The sequence below is a fragment of the Portunus trituberculatus genome, chromosome 48, assembly GCF_017591435.1.
Source record: "Portunus trituberculatus isolate SZX2019 chromosome 48, ASM1759143v1, whole genome shotgun sequence".
NCBI classification, from domain to species: Eukaryota; Metazoa; Arthropoda; class Malacostraca; order Decapoda; family Portunidae; genus Portunus; species Portunus trituberculatus.
The window spans coordinates 26,872,419-26,897,022 of NC_059302.1; the positions used below are offsets into that span (position 1 = coordinate 26,872,419).

Sequence of the window (24,604 nt, forward strand, 5' to 3'; positions counted from 1 at the left end):
CGATCCTTACGTTGGGTTAGCTGGCCTGTTGTACCTACTTTCCTAATTTTACTTGCTTATGTACTCACTCGTGGCATAAGATTTTCCTGTTTCTCTCACCGCTTTTCTGTCCACCTGCCTAATGCAAGAGTTAACAAGTACTCTCAATCACTCATCCCTTTCTTTTGTAAACTCTAGAACTCCCTACTTGCTTCTGTATTTTCATCTACCTGTGACCTGAACTCACTTAAGAGGAAGGTTTCAAGGCATTTATCCCATATTTTGGTTAACTCTCGGACCTGCTCGAGACTGTCATCTAAGTGGGCATTTTTCTTTAGTCGTTTTTGCTGCCCGTGGCCAGATTTCCCCTATTACCTAAGAGTCTATCAATAAGGTAAGGGAAAAGTACTGTCATCCTACGTTCTTATTTTCTCGCTGCTAAAGGAATCAAATCTCATTACTTCACTACCAAAGGCATGCAGGAATCAGTGATCAGGGTAATAATGTCTGTTGCCACTCGCTCAATAATGATACGGGGCTCTCATCTCCACCTGGAATGCCATTAATCAAGTGTGCAGGTGTGTCGCTTCCTCAGCATCAGTCTGGCATAGTTAGTCTGGCTATTGACTGGCTGGCTGGCTGGCTGGCTGGCTGGCTGGGACTGGGGTAAGAAGAGGGAAAGTCTAAAGGCAGGCGAGATTGGAGTGAAAAATAAATTGAAGGTAATGTAGTGAGTGAAGAAGAACTGGAGTTATTCAAGATTGGAGTGTAAGATATATAGGAGACAACGGAGTAACGAAAGACGGAGGCTGGAGTGATTTGACATTGGAGTGACGAAAGGGAGAAACTGGAGTGGGAGAGAGACTAATGAAGTGACGAAGGAGGAAGGCTGGAGTGACTGCATTGGAGGAAAAACAGAGACTAATGGAGTGACGAGAGACAAAGGCTAGAGTAATTATATGCTGAAGTAGGAAAAAGAACGGTGGTGTGGGTGGAGGGGAGTGGGAGACTGAGTGTGGAGAGAGTTCAAGGTCGGAGTGAGGAGTGGGAAAGGCCAGATTAGTTTGAAATGGAGGCTGGAGTGGATAACAAGTGTATCGGATTGACACAAAACGCCCCAGTACGAAGGTCACGTGGCTGGTCTGTCTGGTCATGGCGGCGACAGGCAGCTCAACCAGACGGGGCGGGCAACAGAAGTGAAAATTGCCTCTCTTAAGTGGGACTATATTTAAAGTGGAGTATTTTTAATTGTGGGCCTGATTTCTCAGTGGTCCTTGCTTTAACTGGACCTTTCTCTTTAAATGGGGCTGTTTTTTTTTTAAGTAAGCCTTTTCTAAGTGGGCCATTTTTTTAAGTGGACCTTTTTAAGTGGGCTTTTTTAATTGGATCTTTTTAAGTGGACCTTTCTTAGTTGGGTCTGTTTTTTTAAATGGTCCTTTCATTTAAGTGGGTCTTTTAAATAGTGGGCCTTTTTAAGTGGACCATTTTTAATAATGGGTGTTTTTAAAGTGGCCTTTTTGAAGTGTTAATAGTGGGTCTTTTTAAGTGGATGTTTTTAATAGAGGGTCTTTTATAATTGTGGATCTTTTTAAAGTGGCCCTTTTTAAGTGAGTCTTTATATATATATATATATATATATATATATATATATATATATATATATATATATATATATATATATATATATATATATATATATATATATATATATATATATATATATATATATATATATATATATATATATATATATATATATATATATATATATATATATATTCTTGTTTCCCTTGGCCGGTTCCCCTCCTACATATAAGAAAAAAGAAAAAAAAAACGGTGTACTTTTCATTAACTTGTCAACACTTCTAATTTTCTTCTTTGTTTTAAGTTTCATTGTCATCTTGAACTATTGATTCACTGGGTGGTTTGTTTGTTTACCTGAGTAGGTGAGGAGGTAGGTACAGGTACGGTCGCCATATAGTGAGTTTCAGGTCTACAAGTGCAATGGAAGTTAAATTACATAGACACTTAAACTGTTGTGTATTCTTGTGATTATAATGAATTAAAAAAAGCCACGCAGAAAAGAGAGAAAAAATATATATATCCCTAACTATCCTTAAGCAAGGAAGAAAATAACAGTAATAAAACAATATGAATAAATGATTAAGTAAAAAAAAAAATGTTCACGTACTTGTATATATGTATAGAAAAAAAATCACATATTAACGACTTAAAGAATCGAAAAAAAAAACATTAAAAGAATTTCAAAAAATCAGGCAGGAATACTTATAAACACACACACACACACACACACACACACACACACACACACACACACACACACACACACACACACACACACACACACACACACACACACACACACACACACACACACACAATTAATTCATTCTGGCTTGTGATATAGAAATATTGTTTGTGTGTTGGTTCAAGGCTGCGGGGATTGAAAGTGGAAAGGTTAAGTAGAGCGAGGCATGCCAGGAACGAACGCACGGGAAATCCTGGGTGTTTTATGAGTATTGGTTTGTTTGTAGCGGAGAGGTGTCTGCGGGAAGCGGGCGGAGTGACAAAATTGGAGGGCTGGAGTGAGCAAGGCGGGAGGCAGGCTGCACCAGAGAGGTTAAATATATGCTTTGCCTCCCTGGGAACATATTTAACGACAGTGGAAGGCTGAGAGTGAGTGGAGCAGATGTTAGAGTGACTAAAGTGATGAGGGTGGAAGACAGGAGTGCAAGGCTGGAGTGAAGAGTATGGAGAATGGTGTAAAGAAGGAATAAAAAAGAGGAGTGATAGAATGAAAGTAGAGTATGGAGTGCAGATTATGGAGTACCAGAGTAAAAAAAATGTGATAAAATGGAAGTTAACTTTAGTCGAGAGTGGAGTGGAGGAATAACACGGGTGGCTTGAGTGGAGTTGAGGCTAGAGTGAATAGCATGAAGAGCAGGAGTGACCAGAGTGAAAGACAGAGACGCCGGAGTGAATATCAATGCATGAAGAACTGAAACAACAATGACTGGAAGCTGAGTTGACTGGAATTCGAAACTGGAATAGCGAGAAAAATAAACTGGAGTGAGAAAAATAGAAAAAAAAGAGAGAAAAAGAAAGCAAACATGGAAAGGAATGGAAAGAAGAGAACGGGAAGATAGAATGACTTGAGAATTGAACACTGAAGGAAAGAGAAGAAAAGATAAATTTAAAAGGAGTCAAGGAACAAAGCACTTTGATTAACTAAGGGTGACATTCCACTATAGCTACATGAATGGCTCGGAATACTTCAAATTTCTATCACTTTCCTTGGTGTTAATGGCTGTGCTTCCTACCACCTGCTTGCCTGCTTGCCCACCTTCGCCCATTCTATGCTTCCCTGCCTCCTGCTTCTCTGCCCTCCCTCCCTTAGCTCTCCTCGTCTCAACTATTGTTTATTGGTGTTTTATTGCGGCACGCTCGTAAACCTGCGCTCGTAACGTTGGGTCTGTATTGAATATTCTGTGATTGCCTGCTTCCTTGTTCCCTTGCTTGCTGCAGTGGTGGTGGTGGTGGTGGTGGTGGTGGTGGTGGTGGTGGTACTCGCGGTAATGATAATGTATGTTGTTGTTGTTCTTTTTTCTTTTTCCTTTTTTTTCTTTTTTTCTTGTATGAATAACAGATACTACTACTACTACTACTACTACTACTACTACTACTACTACTACTACTACTGAAAATTATATTGATATCTGAAACAGCTAATAGTAATTGGAATTGTATTATAGCAGTAAAAGTAGTAGTAGTAGTAGCAGTAGTAGTAGTAGTAGTAGTAATAATAATAGTAGTAGTAGTAGTAGTGGAAGCAAACGAAGCACCAGTAAGGTCGTACGTACCATCCCTGACACTAAAGCAACGCTCCCTCTTACCTCATACCACCACCACCACCACCACAACCACCACCACCTCCTTTCATCCCTCTCTCTTGCTGCCCACATATACGTACATACTTCAAACACACACACACACACACACACACACACACACACACACACACACACACACACACACACACACACACACACACATGCAAATCACACCCTCTACGTTATCATTATCCCCAGAAACCCCACCCACACACCCACACAGCTTCACCGCCGCCGCCGCCGCCCACGCCTGCCTTGTGTTGCCCGGTGCCACCCCCACCTGAGCCGCGCAGGCCCTGGCACCACGGGACAGCCATCTCCTAGCAACGGGAGCGGGACGCGGTATATAGCTCGGTCGCCTTTCATTCTCTTCAGTCCTCCGCGTGGCTGCCTTCCCCGCTGGTCTTGCCTCCTCCCTCTCTCGCTCCCGCAGCTGCCACGCGCCTCGCTCCCTCCCAGCAACCGCAGAACAGAAGGAATACAGATTTTGCTGCATACTGTTCTAAGTGCTGTTCATCTTGTTACTGCCAAGTGTCAAGCTGCTGAGGCTGTAACTGTAACGAAGGCTGATCGACTGACACGCTTAGAGAGAAGGACAGACAAAGGGTAGTGCTTCTGTTAACACAGTGCACGTAAATTTGTCCCATCGCTTGTAAAGTGCAAGAAGTTAAGACTTAGACGTGCCTGAGGAAACTATGACAGTGAGAACCGAGGGAACACAGAGGAGTATGCAGCCAGCGACGCCCATCTCTCACCAAGCGTAGTACACACTCACACATACACGCATACACACACACACACACGCATAAACGCACACATCCGCACTCACACACGCAATCACTAACGGGACCATGTGGCACTTTGTTCATGTGACGTCACCTCCTGTCTGAGTCGAAATCTAGTCACCCTTATCCTTCCGGTGAGTTTAAGAGAGAAAGATCCGCCAGTTTGCTCTTATCTTCTGTTATAATCTCTTCCTCTCCTCGCTTGAGCCGCTGAGTTGGGTGTGGTGTGGTGTTTGTGAGTGGCTGGGATTGTTTTGTGTTTTGTGCTGAATATTCTGTGTTTCTGTGTGTCCAGCCGTCTTATCTCCCGCTCTTGTGGTGATAACGTGTGGTGACTGTGGTGTAGTTGTGAGTCTCTGTTGTGTGTCTCGTGTCTTTGTGATGTTGAGTGGTGGTGAAGTGTCGGTATGTGTCCATGTTATTCGTTCATCATGTCACATTCTCTCGTGGTGATGCTTTGTGGTGACTGTGGTGACTATGTGGTGGTGAAATGCTGTATGTTTAGTGTGTGGTGGTTTATTTTCTTATTTTCTTTTTGCGTGTGGTGGTGATGTGTGGTGACAGTGGTGATGTTACTTTGCGTGTATTTGGTGTATTAAGATTATCATCGTACTGTGGTGAGGGTGGTGATCGTGTGTGATGAGTAGACAGGAATGTTTGTTGATGGTGTTTTGATGTTTAATTACTTTTGTTCCTTTGTCACTCAGCGAATTTTGTGTTGTTGTTGTTGTTGTTGTGTTGGATGTGTGCAGGCGTGTAGCAGTGCGTGATGTGGTGTTGAGTTCCGCGTGATGTGGTGTGTGGTGTTGCGTGGTGTTGTGTGTGGCAGTAAAGGTGATGTGTTCCGAGTACGTTAGGTTATGCAGTGGTGGTGTGTGTTGCTGGTAGATAATGCATGTGTGTGTGTGTGTGTGTGTGTGTGTAAAGGTCATCGCGTCAAATAATAATGAATGTGGGAGTGTTTTCGATTCCGACATTGTCACAGTCAACATCGCAAAAATTGTGACATGCTTTTGAAGTTCACTCCGTCCAGAACGCTGAAATATTCCTCCCTATCCACCGCAACTGTGTGTGTATGTGTGTGTGTGTGTGTGTGTGTGTGTGTGTGTGTGTGTGTGTGTGTGTAAGGGGAGAGGGAATCAAGGGTTTACTTTTTAGTTCAGTGTGTCCTGAAGGATCCAAGTTTTCTTTCCTTTTATTCAACAAACAACGATTTTTCACATACCTTCGTTCCTTTTTGTGCAGTGATGCGTTCGTTTTTTCTCTCTTTTCTTAGTGTTACGCTCAAAATTGTTATACAAGAACTCCTCCTCCTCCTCTTCCTCCTCCTCCTCCTCCTCCTCCTCCTCCTCTTGTTGTGAGAAACTGCATCTGTCTGTCTGTCTGTCTGTCTGTCCCGTCTCTCCTCTGCCTGTCTACCTGATCATCTGTATTTTTTTTCTTTATTTTTTTTTCTCTCATCTTCATATATTCGTCAACCGTGCATCTGTTCGTATACCCGTTTTTTTTTTTTTATCGTTTTTTCCTCGCTGTCTACCTGTCCGAGTGTGTTTGTATCTGTCATTATTTATTTGCATGCCTGTCTGTTTTGTTCTCCTATTTCATTTCTTTACTTTATTTGTTTACTCTTGTCTATAAGTTTATCTATGTTAACACCTCTATAAGTAGGTCTATGTTCATTCTCTCTCTCTCTCTCTCTCTCTCTCTCTCAGGACGGTCAGCTGAGGGGTCGTGGCGGGTGGTGGCGGGTGGAGGGGCGGGGATGGAGGGGGGGGGAAACAAAAGACTGACGGTAGTGAAAGCCGCACTACTGTAGGAGTAAGTGACCTTTAGGGGCCACTGATATCATCTTTAAAATCAACGCCAGGCCTCCTTCTCCTCCCCCTCCTCCTCCTCCTCCTCCTCCTCCTCCTCCTCCTCCTCCTCCTCATCCGGTTGGTTTTTTTTTTTTTTTTTTTTTTGTTCTGCTTGTTTGTTTCGTGTTTTTTCGTATTGGTGTTTGGTTTCTCGTCTTCATGTGTTTTTTTTTTTTTTTTTTTTACTTTGCTATTTTTTCGTTTTTTTTGTCATTTTTTTATGTTCTTTTGGTTTATTTTTTCTTTTGTTTGTTTATTTGTTTGTTTGTTTGTTTTGTTTTCTTTTCTTCGTCTTCGTCTTCGTCTTCTTTTTCTTCTTGTTCTTGTTCTTGTTCTTGTTCTTATTCCTGTTCTTGTTCTTGTTCTTGTTCTTGTTCTTTTCTTCTTCTTCTTCTTCTTCTTATTATTATTATTATTATTATTATTATTATTATTATTATTATTATTATTATTATTATTATTATTATTATTATTATTATTATTATTATTATTGTTCTTATAGTTATTGTTATTGTTATTCATATTATTATTATTATCCCCATCATTCGTATCATCGTTATTCTTTTTCTGGTCTTCCTCCTCCTCCTCCTCCTCCTCCTCCTCCTCCTCCTCCTCCTCCTCCTCCTCCTCCTCCTCCTCCTATTATTTCGCCATCTTCCTATTTTCTTTCCATCATCATCTCATCATTCTTGTTTTCTCTCCATTATCCTTCTTATAAGTGACTCCTGAGAGAGAGAGAGAGAGAGAGAGAGAGAGAGAGAGAGAGAGAGAGTTAATGAAACAAAGATCTTTAAGCTCATCATTATATGGCTACAAAGGTCTCTCTCTCTCTCTCTCTCTCTCTCTCTCTCTCTCTCTCTCTCTCTCTCTCTCTCTAGGTATCTCTTTGTCCCTTCAAGATTCTCCTCCACTCCACCCTCCAGTTCCTCCTCCTTCATCGCCTCCTTCACCTTCCCTCCATTCTCCTCTCGCTCTCCCCTTCACCCACTTGCTCTTGCTGGAAAAATAGAGGAAGAAAAGCATGGAACAAAGCGAGAAGTGGAGAGAAAGTAAGGAAAATATGAATGCTTTCCTACTGTGTCCTATTTCTTCCTCCTCTTCCTCCTCCTTCCGAGACTTCTGTTAAATGAGAAAAATGTGTCCCAGAAGTTGTTGTTGCTTTATGTCCCGCCAATGGAATAGTAACGTGTGATTGTCTGGTGTTCTCGTGTTTAGTGATTGCTTCTCTGCTGTGGTAGTGGTGGTGGAAGAGGAAGGGGAGAGGGTGTCAAGGATTAATTATCTAGACTCCTGTGTGGTGCTGTGTGGTGCTGTGTTACTGGTGGTTGAGGGGGAAGAGGGTGTCAGGGTTAATTCTCTAGACTGCTGTGTGGTGCTGTGTGGTGATTATCAAGGATTGCTTCTGTAGACTGCTTTGAGGTGCTGTGTTAGTGGTGGTTGAGGGGGAAGAGGGTGTCAGGGATCAATTCTCTAGAACTCCTGTGTGGTGCTATGTGGTAATTGTCAAGAATTGGTTTTGTAGACTGCTGTGTGGTGCTGTGTTACTGGTGGTTGAGGAGGGAGAGGGTGTCAGGTATTGCTTCTCAAGATGGCTGTGTTAGTGGTGGGGTTTGACATGGATTTCTTCTTTATACTGTGTGGTGTTGTGTTAGTGGTGGTGATGGAAGGGAGAGATTATCAGGGAGTGTTGGTGTAGTGGAGGAGGATTAAATATTTCTCTCTTTTTTGCTGTCTTGGGTGGAGTGAATGTTTCTTATTTCTCTCTCTTTTCTCTGGGGTGGATTAATTTGTTTTTCTTTTGTCTAAATGGAGATAAACTGTTTTTTTGTTTGAGGTGAATAAATTGTTTAGTTTCTGTCCAGGGTGAATATTTTTTTTCTGTGTAAGATGAGTTAAACAGGTTCTGATCTTATGCTTAGTGTGATTAAACTCCTTTAGAGTGAAATACATTGCTTCTTTTCTTTTATTTTCCTTAGAGGTGAAAATTATTAATCTAATGCTTCTTTTCTATTGGTTAAGGTGAACAAACTCATATTCATTTGTTCAGGGTGACATAAAATACTTCTTTTCATCTATTTAGGGTGAATAAACTCCTTTTCATTCCTTTTGGGTGAAATAAACTCCTTCCTTCTTCTATTTCTTATGAATAAACTTGCTAATCCTTTGTGTTCCATGTTGCTCACTCGTGAATTTCTCTCCCCAGCCGAGCCAAGATGCCAGAACAGAGTAACGACTATCGGGTGGTGGTGTTCGGGGCAGGAGGCGTGGGCAAGTCGTCCCTGGTGCTGCGGTTCGTCAAGGGCACCTTCAGGGAGTCGTACATCCCCACCATCGAGGACACGTATCGCCAGGTGGGTCTTGAGTTCACTTCTGCTGGTGTTGAACTGAAGTTGTTGGTCTGAAGGTGGAAAGGGTGGTGTGTGTGTGTGTGTTTGTGTGTGTGTGTGTGTGTGTGTGTGTGTGTGTGTGTGTGTGTGTGTGTGTGTGTGTGTGTGTGTGTGTGTGTGTGTGTGTGTGGTTGTGGTGGGTGTTCTCAGATCTCTCTCTCTCTCTCTCTCTCTCTCTCTCTCTCTCTCTCTCTCTCTCTCTCTCTCTCTCTTCCAGCATGGTACGAAAGGAAGGAAAAAGCTCGGGGATTGCTACTAAATTCCTTTCTTTGTGCAGCTCGTGCCGTCTCGCATTAAATTTTCACCTTCCGTGTCACTTCTGTTTATATATAGCACGCTCCCCTTTGTGTGTGTGTGTGTGTGTGTGTGTGTGTGTGTGTGTGTGTGTGTGTGTGTGTGTGTGTGTGTGTGTGTGTGTGTCTGTTTGTAGGTGGCATGCCAGCTCACTTCCTCCTCCCCATTCCAGGTGATCACGTGCAACAAGAACATTTGCACGCTGCAGATCACAGACACCACTGGATCCCATCAGTTCCCGGCCATGCAGCGGCTCTCCATCAGCAAGGGCCACGCCTTCATCCTGGTGTACTCCGTCTCCAGCCGCCAGAGTCTGGAGGAGCTGCGCCCGATCTGGGAGGTAATACGTGAGATCAAAGGCACCGAGGAGGAGTTCCCCATCATGCTGGTGGGAAACAAGTGTGACGAGAGCGACGCCCGAGAGGTGCAGAGTGCCATGGGGGAGAACCAAGCCAAGGCGTGGAAGTGCAACTTTATGGAAACGTCGGCCAAGACCAACCATAACGTGAAGGAACTCTTCCAGGAACTGCTCAACATGGAGAAGAACAGAAACATGTCTCTGCAGCTCGACGGCAAGAAAAATAAGTCACAAAAGGGCACTCGTAAAATAAAGGAGAAATGCCTCCTCATGTGAAGAGGAAGGGAGAGGAAAACAGGAGAACGGACAGTGGATAGAGGAGGAGCAGGAGAGAGAAGTGTACCTTGACTGTGATGAACAAGGTGGGGCGTCCCTGGTGTGCCAAAGACACAGCTGGTGTGGCCTGGCACCGCCGCCAGCGGGACACTCCCCTGACTCCCTCAACCCGCCGACAGGGTGCTGCTGCTGCCGCCGCCGCTGCCGCTCCGGGTCAAGTGTTGCCGGCACGCGACAGTGGTGCGACGTGTGGCCTCAACGTTCCATAATACTGAGCACAATATCCATGGCAATATCGTGGCATAATGAGGGGTGACCTGACCTCACCTGGCGGCGATGAACGTACCTGCAGGTCTACCGAGGCCGCGTCCGGCCAGACCTTCTGCCTCACAGGGACCAGTTTCTCCTGCACAACATGAGCGTATCATAGTGTACACAAGTGTTCCCCTTCGGCCAGCCTCGACGTGCGCGGCAGGGCGGCCAGACGACTCTGTGCTGTACTTCAAAGGCAACGATTCTTAGCCCTTGAGATTTTTTTTTATTGTGTCCGCTGTAGTCCCTCGCGCAGACTCCTGGTCGGTAGATGATAAAACAGGGCGGCGTGTGGGACACCCGCGCGGCCAGTCTCTTCCCACAAGTTATTTCCAGTATTGACCATCAGTCGTGTATGCGTGTTAGTGATGCTCCTTTGCGGGAGTGGACACCGCGGGAGGCGAGAGTGCTGGCCGCCGCGCTGGGACCCGCGCCTCCCTCCCTCAGTAGCTGACGTAGTGGGATTAGTTAGCGTTGTTTACACCGCCGGGGGCGCCCGCTAGAGGCTCCACCTTCACATATATTCTCTGTCTCAAAGAACGATTTTTTTATTACTATTATTTTTGTTGCGGTGGGAGAGGCGAGGTGCGCGGCGCGGCGACGCAGGACGCCCGCCCCGCCACGCCCGCCCTCGCCCACCTCAAGGAGTATTTTGCATTTTTCCAGTTTGAGGATATTACTTGTTTCAAGTACGTATATATAAATACATGAATATATAGATAGGTTTATATGATATTGTATTATAAGGCATCGCAATATACAACATATATAAAGCAAGAGAGCTCTCGAGATGAAGGCGAGGAGAGTGATGGGGCGAGGGACGTGGTGACCAGAACGAGAATCAAACACGAAGCTCTCCAGGAGGCCGGGAAGCCGCCTCTGCGTGTGACTGTTTCCCCCCGCAGCGGCATCCCCCCTCGGCACCCACCTCTCTTCCCTGGGCGGAGGGAGGCTGGGGAGGGGACGAGGGGAGGCACTCAAACTTATCCCCCTCTTCCCTGTCTCCTCCACGCCCCCCTCCTCCCTCACACCTCTTGTATTTCGAGTTCCATTGTAATATATCACGAATAACTTTTTTTTTTTTGTTGTTGTTCCTCTTAGTGAACGGATATTGTTGGTATTAAAGTAGCACCTTACTGTGTGGATGTGGAGAGAGAGAGAGAGTGTGTGTGTGTGTGTGTGTGTGTGTGTGTGTGTGTGTGTGTCCCAGCTAAGGTCTTCCACTTGGTAAACTCACGCGTACCGAGTCCCGGCCCTGTGTACCATGGCTAGACCTGAACCAACACTACCATGACACCACCTGTACCATCTGTTAGCATTACCGTCACCTACACTAGCCGTACCGTGACTCGCTGGCTGCTGCACCACGGCCCGTCACGCTGTACTGTACCACCACCATACCAGTGTTACTCGCGTGCCCGCCTTCCAGCCACATCCTCCGGCTTGCCACTGCGCCATTACAGTGTCCCCATCTCATGTAACTTTCACTTTCCTATTCTTTCTGTGCTTTGTTTTGAGTTCTTGGTTCACGGGTCTTGTTTTGTGTGTTTCGTGTTTCATCAGTGATTCAGTCAGTAGCGAAGACTTATGACCTCCACCTACTCGTCAGTTATAATAGAGGATATTACTGGATCATCTATAAACGTGATAACTTAAACAAAGGAGTGTAATGTTTGACTTGATTATGTCTTTCAGTGATTTGTGAGTCGTACTTAAGTAAAGGAGACGCAGTTCTAATGAATGAGTAATTGAAGAATCTGTGTATAAACTCCATATTTAAGTAAAGGAGACGCAGTTCTGATGGATGAGTATTTGAAGAATCTGTGTATAAACTCCATATTTAAGTAAAGGAGACGCAGTTCTAATGGATGAGTAATTGAAGAATCTGTGTATAAACTCCGTATTGAAAACAACAGGGTCTTTAATGTCTTCTAGAAAGTAGTGCAATTGACGCCTTAGTATTGAAAGGATTGTGTTTTTTTCTTTTAATTTCCAATCTTTTCATACAAATCTACCTCCTTTACCTCGACGTATTATAGCATACTCTTCTCGCTTCCTTTTTGTCTACACAGTTCATTTTCACAGGTTCATTATTATTTGTTCCATATTCCTTCCATCCATCCATCCATCCTTCCTTCCTTCCTTCCTTCCTTCCTTCCTTCCTCCCAGGCATTATACTGGATAGGAATCAATGAATCTATAGTGTTCACTCTTTTGTTTTTTGTTCTATGCTTACAAAAAATAATTTTTTTAAGAGTCGTGAATTGTTGTAGCAGTGAAAGGGTTAAAACTTAAAAAACTGAAATTTTTATCCAGACTTATTCACTAAAACCTCCAATTCTTGAAGCAACTTAGTGAAATCCAAACCTAAACTCACTCATTGATCTCTCAAGTACACAAGGCAACTTTTTTAGTCTCAAAGCCGCTACAAATGAACACACTCCTTATACAAACCCACTTGAATCCGATCAACAGTGCCTACATCCGAACCCACTCTCTGATCCCCCTCATTCGTAGAGTGACTCACTATCGACCTTGAGACAGTGCTAAATTCCAAACAAGATTAATGAACGATCACCTAACGACATCCAGGTATCGCTGCTGCCCTGATTAACTGAATTACTGAGGTCGTTTAGCTATTATCTCCGCCACGCACTAATGTTGATGTAGGTCTCGAGGTTGGAGGGAAGGGAAGGACTGTGTGTGTGTGTCTGTGTGTATGTGTGATGGTGGTGATGTAAAGGGAGGTTGTGGATGTTCTCTTATGGTGTGGCTTTCCTAAGAGAGTAATTATTTAGAGTGTTATGTTGCCTTTCATCCTTCCCTGGAATCTCGGAGGTTGGAAGTGATACGTGAGAAAAGAAACAGATAAATGAAAGTAGTGTTGAAAAAAAATGATGTGATGATGATGATGATGATGATGAAAGGAAGAATTCGTGTTTTTTTTTATATATATATATATTTTTTTTTTATTTGTCTATTTTTTAGATGTTGAGTAATTTGATGTTTGTCTTTTTTTTTCGAGTGAATGACTTAAAATCTAAATAAAAAGGAATGAAGTGATAAAGATGAGAGAAGTGTGAATAGATATTTCTTATACAATTATTTACCAGATGAGAAATGACTTAATTCTTTTTTTGTGTGTATTTATTTAGCATTATTATTTTCATAGAGATATTTTAAAGCTTCTAATCCAACTACATGAGATCTGAACCCTGACCTTCTTAGCGAACCTATCCTTTACGTCGTGATTATTCCAGCTCTGTCACTCACTCACGCCAAAGAAGTGAAGAGAGTGTTGTAGGTTCAGTAAGGCTCACACTAAACTACCCAATCATTGAACTTTGAGACTTGTGGCACTTTCAGGACTTTGTAAGGAAATTGTTCCTTGTGGATTATGAGTACAAGGGAGGTTTAAAGATGCGACTGTATTTTAGGTTAGGTCACTGTGTTCCCTCCTTTTGATCTGTTTTACCTTGCCTATTTTGTTTTTATTTCCTACCTTTTTTTTTTCTCTCTCTCTCTCTCTCATTCTCGATCTCGTCCTTCCCTCCTTCTGTAACTTTTATTTCATGTCTTCCCGTTCTCTTACCTTTCCTTATTTGTTCTACCTTCTTTCCTTCCTTCCTTCCTTCCTTCCTTCCTTCCTTCCTTCCCTGACTCAGAACCATGACCGTCTCCTACTTTTCTTACCTGTTCCATCTATTTTTCTTTTCTTTACTAACCGTCATCTATCTCTGTCTTACCTTTCCGTGTCTTTTCCATCCTCTTTCTTCTTTTACTACCTGTCATCTTCTACCTTTCCTTGCCTTTCTCATTCTCTCCTTTTACTCTCCTTGTCTTACATGTTCCATCTCACTTCCCTTACTTCCTTATTCAGCCATGCCTCCCCCCTACCTTCCCGTGTCTCTCCCATCCTATTCCTGCTCTTCCTTTCTCCCTATTCGTCATGCCTCATTCCTGCTTCCTCAACCTGTTGCCTTCCGTCCCAAGCCCTAGTTAAAGTTCGCTTCATTGCCTTTTGACCATTCGTAATAGTCTTCCTATCGTGTGGGACTTTTTCTGTCGTGTTATCTTTTTAAATCTTGCTATATATTTTTTTCTTTAATTTCCCTTCGTCTTTTTCATGTTCTCGTTTTCTTTTTTTCTGTGCAGTCTTTCGTGTTTTCCGCCTTAATTTGTCTTTTTCTCTCTTCATCTCGGTTCTCTCGCTAATACCTTTTACATTTCCAGCCTTGCGTGACATCTCCACGTCACCCTGGTCCCTTTTCCTTTACCTTGTCAGCCTCGCAGCTCCTCATACCCTAATACTCTCATCCTAGCATCTGTTTCCCCTCATCCTGCATCCCCTCAGGTGTTCATCCTCTCAGACACACTGTTTCACCCAAGCATCCTTCCCTCATCCCACTATCCTTCGTATATTATCTTATCTCATTCCCTCATCCTCAAAGTTTATCTCATCCTTTCATTCCTTTATTACCTTCCTCATCCCCACGTGTCCGCATCTTGTCATCCTCCTCTCCCCAACCCTCTTCTCCCTCTCCTTCTCTCCTCCCCAATCCTCGTATCCCATTCAGTGTTCTGCTTCATGGCTCTGTTCCGCGTGGACGATAAGAACCCCATTTTCAACTCTTTTGTTCTCCCCCAAAATCAATATGGCCGACCTCACCCTCTGTCCTATTTTTAGAAGTTAATATTTTGAGGTACGTTGACCGTGTGTGTGTGTGTGTGTGTGTGTGTGTGTGTGTGTGTGTGTGTGTGTGTGTGTGTGTGTGTGTGTGTGCAGCGTCCCTGATGGACATCCATACCACTACACGCGCGTGCTTCCCTCAGAACAAAGCATTAGGCACTGTATTCTACCGGTAATGTCCGCTGGATGGCGCTGGTTGGGGTCAGGAGGGCACGGTGTAGTGACAGCACGAAGAGAAGATCAATACGTTTATTTTCTCTTTCTCGTTTCCATAACAAATGTCAAATAAAGTCCAAACCTTTTTTTTTAGTCACAATTTTCAATCCCACACGAGGATTGATGATGATGATGATAATGGTGATAATGTAGCTGTTTTTACTCATGTGTTTGAATAATAAAAGCCATCACGTATTCCTGAAAGTGACGTCAACAATACCACAATACCTGTGTAGCTGAGGGACTGCGTGGTTACCTTACTGACGTGTCCTGTCCCGATTCTACATACATACATACATGAGAGTTCATAATCCTGCAAGATGAGGAGGAGGGGATTCGAAAACTTGATCTATACACGCACCAGGAGACCACGGAGGGAAGAGAGGCAGCTGGTGACGTCTTGTTCTGATGCTAAACTATATCATTAAGAAAACTCTGGAACCGCTTTCTCAAACATTCCAGCGTCTTACCGCGACTAAATGGATTCGAAAACTTGATATTTACACTCACCAGGAGGCCACGGAGAGGACAGGCAGCCAGTGATGTCTTGTTCTGACGCTAAAGTACCATTGAGAAAAACTCGGGAATCGCGTTTTCAAACATTCCAGCGTCCTACCTCTACTTTGAACAGACAGTAATAGAAGTTGTAAGGTACTCTAAGGGTGTTTTTGTTATTCTAGTGTGAGTTTGATTAATTCTCTGCATCTTCATTGCGAAAGAAAACATCTGTGGAACCTGACTAGTAACATCTATAGCATCTGAAAAAAGAAAGAAAAGAAATGAGAGTCTGTGAAGTACTGGGACGATTCTCTCACAAAATGTCCGATTAAATGTTCACACAGCAAAACGTGACTGCCAGAAGGAAGCTCTCTGTTATTTTTAGACTGGCTGAGGAAGGAAGGCAAGAAGGGAGTAATTGGAATTTTCTCCTTATCGTTGTCAAGGAGCGGTACCTGGCGGTCGTTTTTCTATTCTCTCTCTCTCTCTCTCTCTCTCTCTCTCTCTCTCTCTCTCTCTCTCTCTCTCTCTCTCATCAGCATCCACGTCCAGGAGGCAAAAAGAGCAATGAAAGTAGGTAGGAAGTGAAGGGAAAAATAGCAGCTAGTTGACAGGCACTTTGCAGCTCATTAGGTGAATCTCTTTGAGGACGTAACGCGTTTACCAGTTAATATGTGGAATGAGGACTAGCTGTTTGTTTCCTGCTCATCTGCTGCTCGCCGCGTCCCGTCCCCCCGATACCTCCATCTCACTGTTTTTTAAAAGGTAGATTTTTTAGGAACTGCACCACCGTCGAAAGCAAGAGCAAGAATTAGGAATACGTCAATAAAGATACGAGTTTATACATCGTTTGATTTTTTTTTTTTTTTATGTGTGTGTGTGTGAGGTTAGTAAATTTGGCTAATTCAGGGAAATTTACAGCAATGATAATTACAAAAGTAAAAAAACATAATTATTCACAACACTGAAAATCATAACAAATAAAGAAGTTAATTACAATAAAAAAAAAAAAAAAATGTCTCGTGGTGCTCTCAATTCCGCGGTCAGCCAACGAGTAGGGGGTGACAGTTGACATATACGATAAACTCTGACACTAAACGAATCTTCCGTCACAGGCGCTCGACACTGCGTACCTTAGCATCTCATCGGAAAGACACTGTCATTACCATCCTGCGCGTATAATTGACTGATATTTATTGGTATTAAAAGGTACTAAAGGCTACCCCATGGCATAATGATAATAGTAATAAGGAGACGTAGAAAGTTCATGATAATACACCTAAGGGGTCTTGAACATAGCAACAGTCAGGGGTTCAGTTAACGTGTCGTGCTTAAGACTTCCTCCTACTGTGGTTACCTTTCTCCTTTCAAACAATCCCTCAGGTGTGCTAAGAATCTGTTCCCGGGTTTTGTTATCAGATTGTCAGTGGATGAGAGGACTTCAAATTGAGACAGAGAGAACATGAGGTGGAAATTAATGTAGGTTGCTGGACTTTTGAACTTGACTGTACTACTTCCCACCCCTTAATGAGTAAAGTGTAGCAGTGACCATCCTTTTCCTCACGTCACATCTGCTCGTCCCTCTCCCGGAAAAGTTCGTACAAGTATTCACAGTTAGTCAGTCCGTCATCTCCTCACAAAAAGGTCAGCGCATATGCCTCGAATATACTTTCCACTTGGTAGTTTGCCAGTAGATCATTCATAACTACACTCTCTGACGTCATTTCCTCTCGTTCACCCAGTCCTAACAGCATCCAAAGTTATTAGACACAAATCCAACGCAAATTCTTACCCTCAAGTATTTTTCGACCTCCTAGAAATGTATAAGTATGGAAGACCGAAGTTATACGTAATTTTCCTTCATCCTTCATCCCTTGCGTCACATCTGCTCGCTCATTCCCTCCTTCGGCTCCTTCCAGCAGCGTCCCAAGGTTTCCGACATCCTCTCCTCGTTTGTAAGGTTGTCTCGTCGAACCCGATACGTTATACTAAGCCTGTTAATGATAAAACTTGCGTGCATGTGAGAGGTTTGTGTATATATCGTGTTTCGTCCTACCTGCCTGCGTGTGTGTGTGTGTGTGTGTGTGTGTGTGTGTGTGTGTGTGTGTGTGTTCGGTTTTTCCTCACTGATTTATGTCGCTACTTATGTACATTGCCTGCCATTGCATATTTCTCGCCATGTTTCCCAAGTTCCAAAGGCTCAATTTTTTGTAATCAGTGGTTATCTTATTGAGAGAGAGAGAGAGAGAGAGAGAGAGAGAGAGAGAGAGAGAGAGAGAGAGAGAGTATACATGACAACACTATACGACAGGTGAGCCTCACGTAACCAGGTGGTGCAGGTTAATTACTGTACATACATAGATACATACATACGTACGTACATGATAAAACGAAACCTAGGAGAATTCCCCGCCCAGCCCCTCCCTGCCCGCCCTCTGCAGCCAACACACAGATAACAATGATAAAAATACCTTAAAAGAATGCTATGAAAGTACAAGGTTGTGTCTGTTCCTCGGTCACGGAAACATCAGCCACCTTAACGATTTATCTATTTATTTATATTTTTCTTTTTATATATGATACATTAATTCCTGCATTTTTTTTTTTGTTTTTTCACTTGTGTTTAGTTTTTCATCTGTACAGTGTTGATGTAAGTTAGTTTTCTGTGTGTGTTTTTTTTTTTCTTTTTAATGACAGATTAACCCTGCATTTATTTATTTATTTTCTATTCAGCAGTGTGTTTAGACTTCCTGTACAGTGGTAGTATAAGTTAGTCTTATTTTTGTTTTGCTGTGTTTATCGTTCAAATTATTATCAGAAACATGAATAAATATACGTATTTCTTCGTGTTTCTAGTAATTTGCCATAACTCATACTAATACTGCACTGGTAAAGCCAAATGTTACCGTTTCAAAAAGCAGGTATAGATTCAGTAAGGATCAGGAAGGTTACCTAAAAACTTGTCTTAATTCCAAGCAACCAAACCTTGTCTAACCCTGTCTCTTCTAACACAAACCTACCTGTGTTTGAGATGGGTCAGGACTTTTGATAAGGTTAAGCTAAGTAAGCTTACCTAATCTAATTAACCTAAACTAGGTGAACTTAATCTAATTTTACTTACTCTACGCTAACCTGACTTTCCCTAACCTAACCTGATTTAACTTATTCTGATCAAATATTATCCTTACCTAATCTAACCTAACCTAACCTATCCAAATAATAAACAGGGTGGCTGATTTTCATGTGATTTTCCCTTTTCTGCTTTCCAATGTGGCTTGCCTTCCTTCCTCCCTCACCGGTTGGCTTGGCAGCGCGGCGGCAGGGCATGCGTGTGAAGGGTATCCAAGCGGGGGACTAACATATCCAAACGAGCAGTTAAGAGTGAATCGAGTGTAATAATCTTCTACAATAGCTCCCATTATCGTGGTTGGTTTCATTTTTTCTATGATAGTTCGTGACAGTTACTACTATACTTGTTCTCTTCCCCGCCTCTGCATGCAGACGGCGGGGTGCGCATCGCATATTAATATAAATATTGCATAATAATAAATAAAAACAAGGGTAATATGGGAGGGATGGTGACTAAAAAAAAAAAAAAAAAAAAAAATCTAAAAAGGGTATTAAACATGTACATACATATTTTATTTATTTATTATGTAACGTGTTGCAATTAACGTTTTAAGTGATGTTGAATTATCACACACATACACACACAAAGAGTTCTTAGTGGTCTGCCTCGCTCCCTCCTTCTCGCCTTCCCTCCGTCTCCCTTTCATCTTCCTTCAGTTTTCTTCCTATTCTTTCTCGGTTGCTACAGTCTTCACGGGTCCTAAATTTTGTCATGTTAATGTTAAATCCACCTAAGTGCGTCACTGCAGCATAATATGTCTGAGTTCAGCACGAGGGTTTACAAATTGGAGCAAGTTTACTGTCCATGTGTGTGTATGTGCGTGTTCCTTGTTGCTTGTCCTTGTTAAATTGACTGAAAATAACGAGCAACAGGTGAAACACACACACACACACACACACACACACACACACACACACACACACACACACACACACACACACAATAAAGAAAATACAAACAACGAAAGCTAGAACAAAAACAAAACGAAATAAAACAACAGAAACATGTGATCAACAGCAAAAACAACAAAAACAAAACAAAACAAAACAAAACAAAACACAAGAAACCAACAAAACAAACAACTTGCTATCATAATACTCTAGTATCTGATCACGGAGGGAGAGGAGAAAGGTAAGGAAAGAGGAAGGAGGAAGAGGAAGTGTTGAAGGTTATGGAGGAGAAGGGGAGGAGAGTCAGGAGTTAACAGTGTAGCCTCTTCCTCTTCCACGTTCCCCGGGGCTCAACACTTGTAAGACATTTATAATTCACGACTCCTGTATGAATATTTCCGGTACGCAATATCTACGGCATCAAAATAAATTATCCAAGTGAAGACTGACGTTTCCCTCATCCCAAGACACCTTCCTCGAGAAAGATTTACCACACGACACTCCTGTCTTGAGCCCGAATTCTAAAACGCTTTGCTCTCTCGTCATAATTTTCCATAGGTTCTAGTTGGAGGCACTTGTGTTTTTAAGGGTATTTCTATGGTTCTAGTGATGGACTGGCAAAATTTCTAGAGGATTATAAGAAGAAACTGTCTTGGAAATCTTGCTCGTCGTCTGTGTGGCCTTGCAAAACACGTAGTGAGAGAGCAAGGGGTTTCTGAACACGGGTCTGTCCTGCCCTGGTGCTGTGTGACCTTTTGTTAACTGGGACGTGTTTGCTTCATTAATTGACTGACTAACGTACTAACAGAGTGAGATTAACTAAATAACAGATTTTTTTTTTTCGGTTTACGTCCGGTTCCCCTATTATATTAGGGCTAAGACGGTGCCTCCTGACAGAGAAGTCAGGAGGACTTTGGTTTTGGCATTTGGGAACCGTTACCCAGAGTGGATGCTCTTCCTAACCTCGGACCGTGGACAGGATTCACTTAAACTACCTACGTAACTAAGAAACAAAATAAGGTAACAAACAACTAACAAAGTGAACATAACTATTATTATATAAATAACAATGACTCAAGGTAAAGATTTCTGAATTCCAGTGAAGAAAGGTATTATGATTATCTCGACATTCCAGGAAGATGTTATACTGTAGTGGCGTCGTGAAGGTGGAAACAACAACAGCAGCAGCAAATACACCACCTCCGCCACCACCACCACCATCCCCTCTATCAAAATTCAATGTAATCAGTAAGGAAGGAAAGGAGGGAAGAGGTAATATCAAAGAGGTGTTTATGTATGGTGCGCGAGTCAGGATATGAGTTTTCACTTTTTTTTTTTTTTTTACTGGGTAACCAAAACAAAAAAACAAAAACAAATAGGCTTCTTATTTCCACGAAATATTATATTTACTGCAGTAAAAAATGATAGAATGTTCTTGTATATCAAATTTCTATGCATGTGTTTATGTGTGTACGCTTTGAAGAAATAAATTAACTATAAAATAGGTAAGTGTCTTTTAGTAGTCGAATTTTGGCGGGCTAAGCTGGCTATTCCACCCTCCACTCCTCCACCTCCTGCCCGCCACCTTCCCATGTTCCCAGTGTTGAGAGTTCCCGGAGTAGTGAGTAGTGAACAGTGACTCCCTGCAACTTCAGGCTCCATGAAGTATTGTTTTTGTTCCTTGTTCATCACTACTGACTTCATTATCTTGGCTGCCTCTGCTACCTGTCTGGACACATTACGGCCTGATGGAGAAGAACCATGAACCACAGAGAGTAAGTGGGAGGATTGTTAGTATTGCCTGGGATGGCGGATGGCCGGGGCAGAAAGTTAGGTAAGTCTTCTAAGTCAAGATTTGTTGATGTATGTTTATTTATCGTTGTGGTACTCTTATCATGTTTTAGGGTTTTATTTCGTGTTTGTTGTTGTTATTTATGAGTGGTGTGGTGTTAATGGTGAACAGCGGAAGGGAGTTAAGATGATAGAGAAGTAGGTAACTGCTTTGTAATGTTAGCGCACGGCAGGGAGTCAAGAACAATGTTAGGCTAAGATTGGAAAGGAAATGCGCCCAATGTTTAGTGATTCATGAGCGATGGTTCATATGGTATGGCATGGGATAACTGGCTAGAGGTATATTTACTCTTAGGGATGTAGGGACTCTGCCTTCTTGTAACCTGTTACTCTTGGAATTGCTTCATTGGTCTCTCAGTACTTGGTCAGAAATGTTTTTAAGTGGCTCACTATTTCTGTCTTCGTTTCTTGTTTTTCTTAGCTCTGTTCTAATTCTTGTCTTCTTTTCTCTTTGTCTATTTCTTTAAGTGGCTCACTATTTCTGTCTTTGTTTCTTGTTTTTCTTAGCTCTGTTCTAATTCTTGTCTTCTTTCCTCTGTCTATTTCTGGAAGTCTCTGAGAGGGTGGTTAGGTATCAGCTGGTCGTCCTACGAGATCAGCTGATGCGTCAAATTGGTGGTGTCTGTAGCTGCCACATGCACGCCACCAGCTGTTCCCTCAGTCTTAAACAAATTTAACTACTGTACCCCACCAAACCAATAGCGTAATCTACCATAGCTTTATTTAAAGTAGTGGCAAATGATTTAACTCTTCAAACGTCTCCCTTTATTTAACTGGAAATGATTAATGATATTGAAATGACATCAGCGTTTTCATCTGAAGGATAAGTTAGATAGGTATGAATCAGGTTTTGATTCATGCAGTCCATTAATTTAGCTACTGTTCCCTTCATTATGTAGAGTTGGAAAGACGTTATATTTTACAGAAAAATAAGTTGTCAGTTTTGAGTAGGCTAATATTAACTTCCATAATACCGTGAAGAAATAATAGCTTTACCTAAACACAAGCTCATTTTCTGTCTTGTTATTTGGGTGGGACTGACTTAACGTATGCTGCGAATATGAGTATTTTATGTATGTGATGCTGCTGTATATAGGGATGTTATGGGACTTGAAATGACACACGTAGAAATCAGAATGTGTGTTTGCAGGAAGTAAACAGATGCAGGATTTATATGCAGTAACAATTAACCTTTTATTAGGCTCTCATTTTCAAGTTTTTTTTTTTTCATCACTCACTATTCATCAGGCATTCGTATCCAACACTTATTCAGCAGTAGCTATTCATCAGCTTCTCATTTCGGTGCTACTTTGGTAAGCGATCTAGGCAGCCAACGTGGTTTAAAAGAGTCAAATTCTACTTTGTTTTGCCATCTAGTCTACATGTTTAATGATTTTATTTGTTATGGCTTATATAAAGTCATTTTGCAAATACATGTATTTATGAAAAATAGTAATAAACACATCAGTAGTTATGGAACAAAGAAAGCGCCGCGGTACAGTGGACCATGCGTGCTTTGGGGTCCGAGGGGTCTCCAAGCGCACGGGTTCGGATCCTGTCCACAGGAGTGACTAGATAAAAACAGTCATCCAGTCACAGATCGCTTGGCCACTCTACCCATCAACTCATGCGCCGAATGATATGAGTGACTTTGATGATAATAGTAATGATAATAATAATAATGATAATACAGGGCTAAGATCAATACACTTACACCTTCAGCATGCACAGACAGTACCATCACAACTATTCTCTAAGCTTTATGTATAGTAATGTGTCCCAGTGCTGCCACAGAGGAGACACCCAGCGTGCGTCGCTGTTGGTGATGCGTTGTACCACCGAGTTGTTGGTTCCAAGTATTCTCATGTTGAGACTGTAACAACAACTCCGCCTCAGTTCATGAAAGTCTTAGAGCCTTAATCCTACGAACGTCTCTGATGTGTTACTCCGTGGTGGGACGTTGACGAGTCGGCAAGAACGTTATTATAATTAACTTAGTCGATTATGCGGATCGACGTTCATAGTATATACTCCACTCGATATGCCGTACACGTTATAACAGAAGGCACGGAACTGTGTACATTTGGCGTCGATGGAACATGACTTAAATTTTCTTACAATCTTATTATTCCTAGCAAATGATTTTCTATTTTGATTCATTACATCCTCATCACCTGTTAGATTTCTTGAAATAATATGAATTGAATAAAATGAAAAAAAATATTCTAAAATTTAACATAGGAAAGTTTGCAAACTATTGCTTAATGCAACAGTCTTCGTCCCGTCTGTGACTCTTTAACTAGCATCTGAAGGCTTCTTTACATATGCAGATGCCAATAATCGGGTAAAATCACGGAAGGGAGAGCAGGTCGCCTAGCGAGACACTGTGCTGGAGTGAAGTGAGCGATTGCCACATGTACTTTACCTTGTTGAGTCGGGGCCGGAGCTCCGACACTCTGTATACAGACACTCCAGTCATGCTTCAGACTCTCTAAACAGACAGTCTCTCCAAACCAAGGCAAGTGTTGTCCTTATCATTTGATAATAAAAGGAAAAGAGTATATTTTTCTTTTGTAGATACAATATAATGCGTAGATCGCTTACCAAAGTAGTTTAGTGACAATGACACGCAGAACTCATTACCCAGTATTCACCACTTTCTCATATCATGCACCTTGTTCCTCCTCCTCCTCCATCTCGTGACCTATTTTGCTTTCCTTCATTTCATAGGTCGTCCACATATTGCTTCTGATGTTTCCTACAGTTTCTTTTTCACTAATACACAGCTTCTTTAGTCTTTTTTTTCAGCCACTTTTAGAAATCTTGCCATATTATTTATTCATTTATTTTCTGACAAGTTTTATCTCTTTTGGTTCTGTTGTTGAGTTGTTTCTGTCCTTCCTCTCCTTTTTACTTCCTACGCCATTCTTTCTCCTCAAGTATGGCGAAGTCTACGTGTTGATCCTTGAACGTTCGTGTCAAAGAAAACGTACTTGTCCTTGCTTTCTGTTTTATTGGGTGACTACACTATTTGCACAGAAAGCCCCCTTCCCCTTCACACACACACACACACACACACACACACACACACACACACACACACACACACACACACACACGGCCCGGTAGCTCAGTGGTTAGAGCGCTGGCTTCACAAGCCAGAGGACCGGG

General features: G+C 42.3%; 1 protein-coding gene across 5 annotated transcripts in view; it reads left to right on the plus strand.

Moving 5' to 3' along the window:
• The window catches only part of LOC123498896 (GTP-binding protein Di-Ras2-like), a 98,717-nt gene extending 78,692 nt beyond the window's left edge, over positions 1 to 20,025 (plus strand). For 3 of the 5 annotated variants that reach the window (XM_045246430.1, XM_045246427.1, XM_045246428.1), the window contains exons 2-3: positions 8,735 to 8,882; positions 9,385 to 20,025. In XM_045246430.1, coding sequence (XP_045102365.1) covers positions 8,745 to 8,882; positions 9,385 to 9,846 — 600 coding nt within the window. In that variant the 5' untranslated portion in view covers positions 8,735 to 8,744 and the 3' untranslated portion in view covers positions 9,847 to 20,025. The other 2 variants (XM_045246429.1, XM_045246431.1) reach the window with 2 other exon arrangements.
• Positions 20,026 to 24,604: the final 4,579 nt, after the last annotated feature.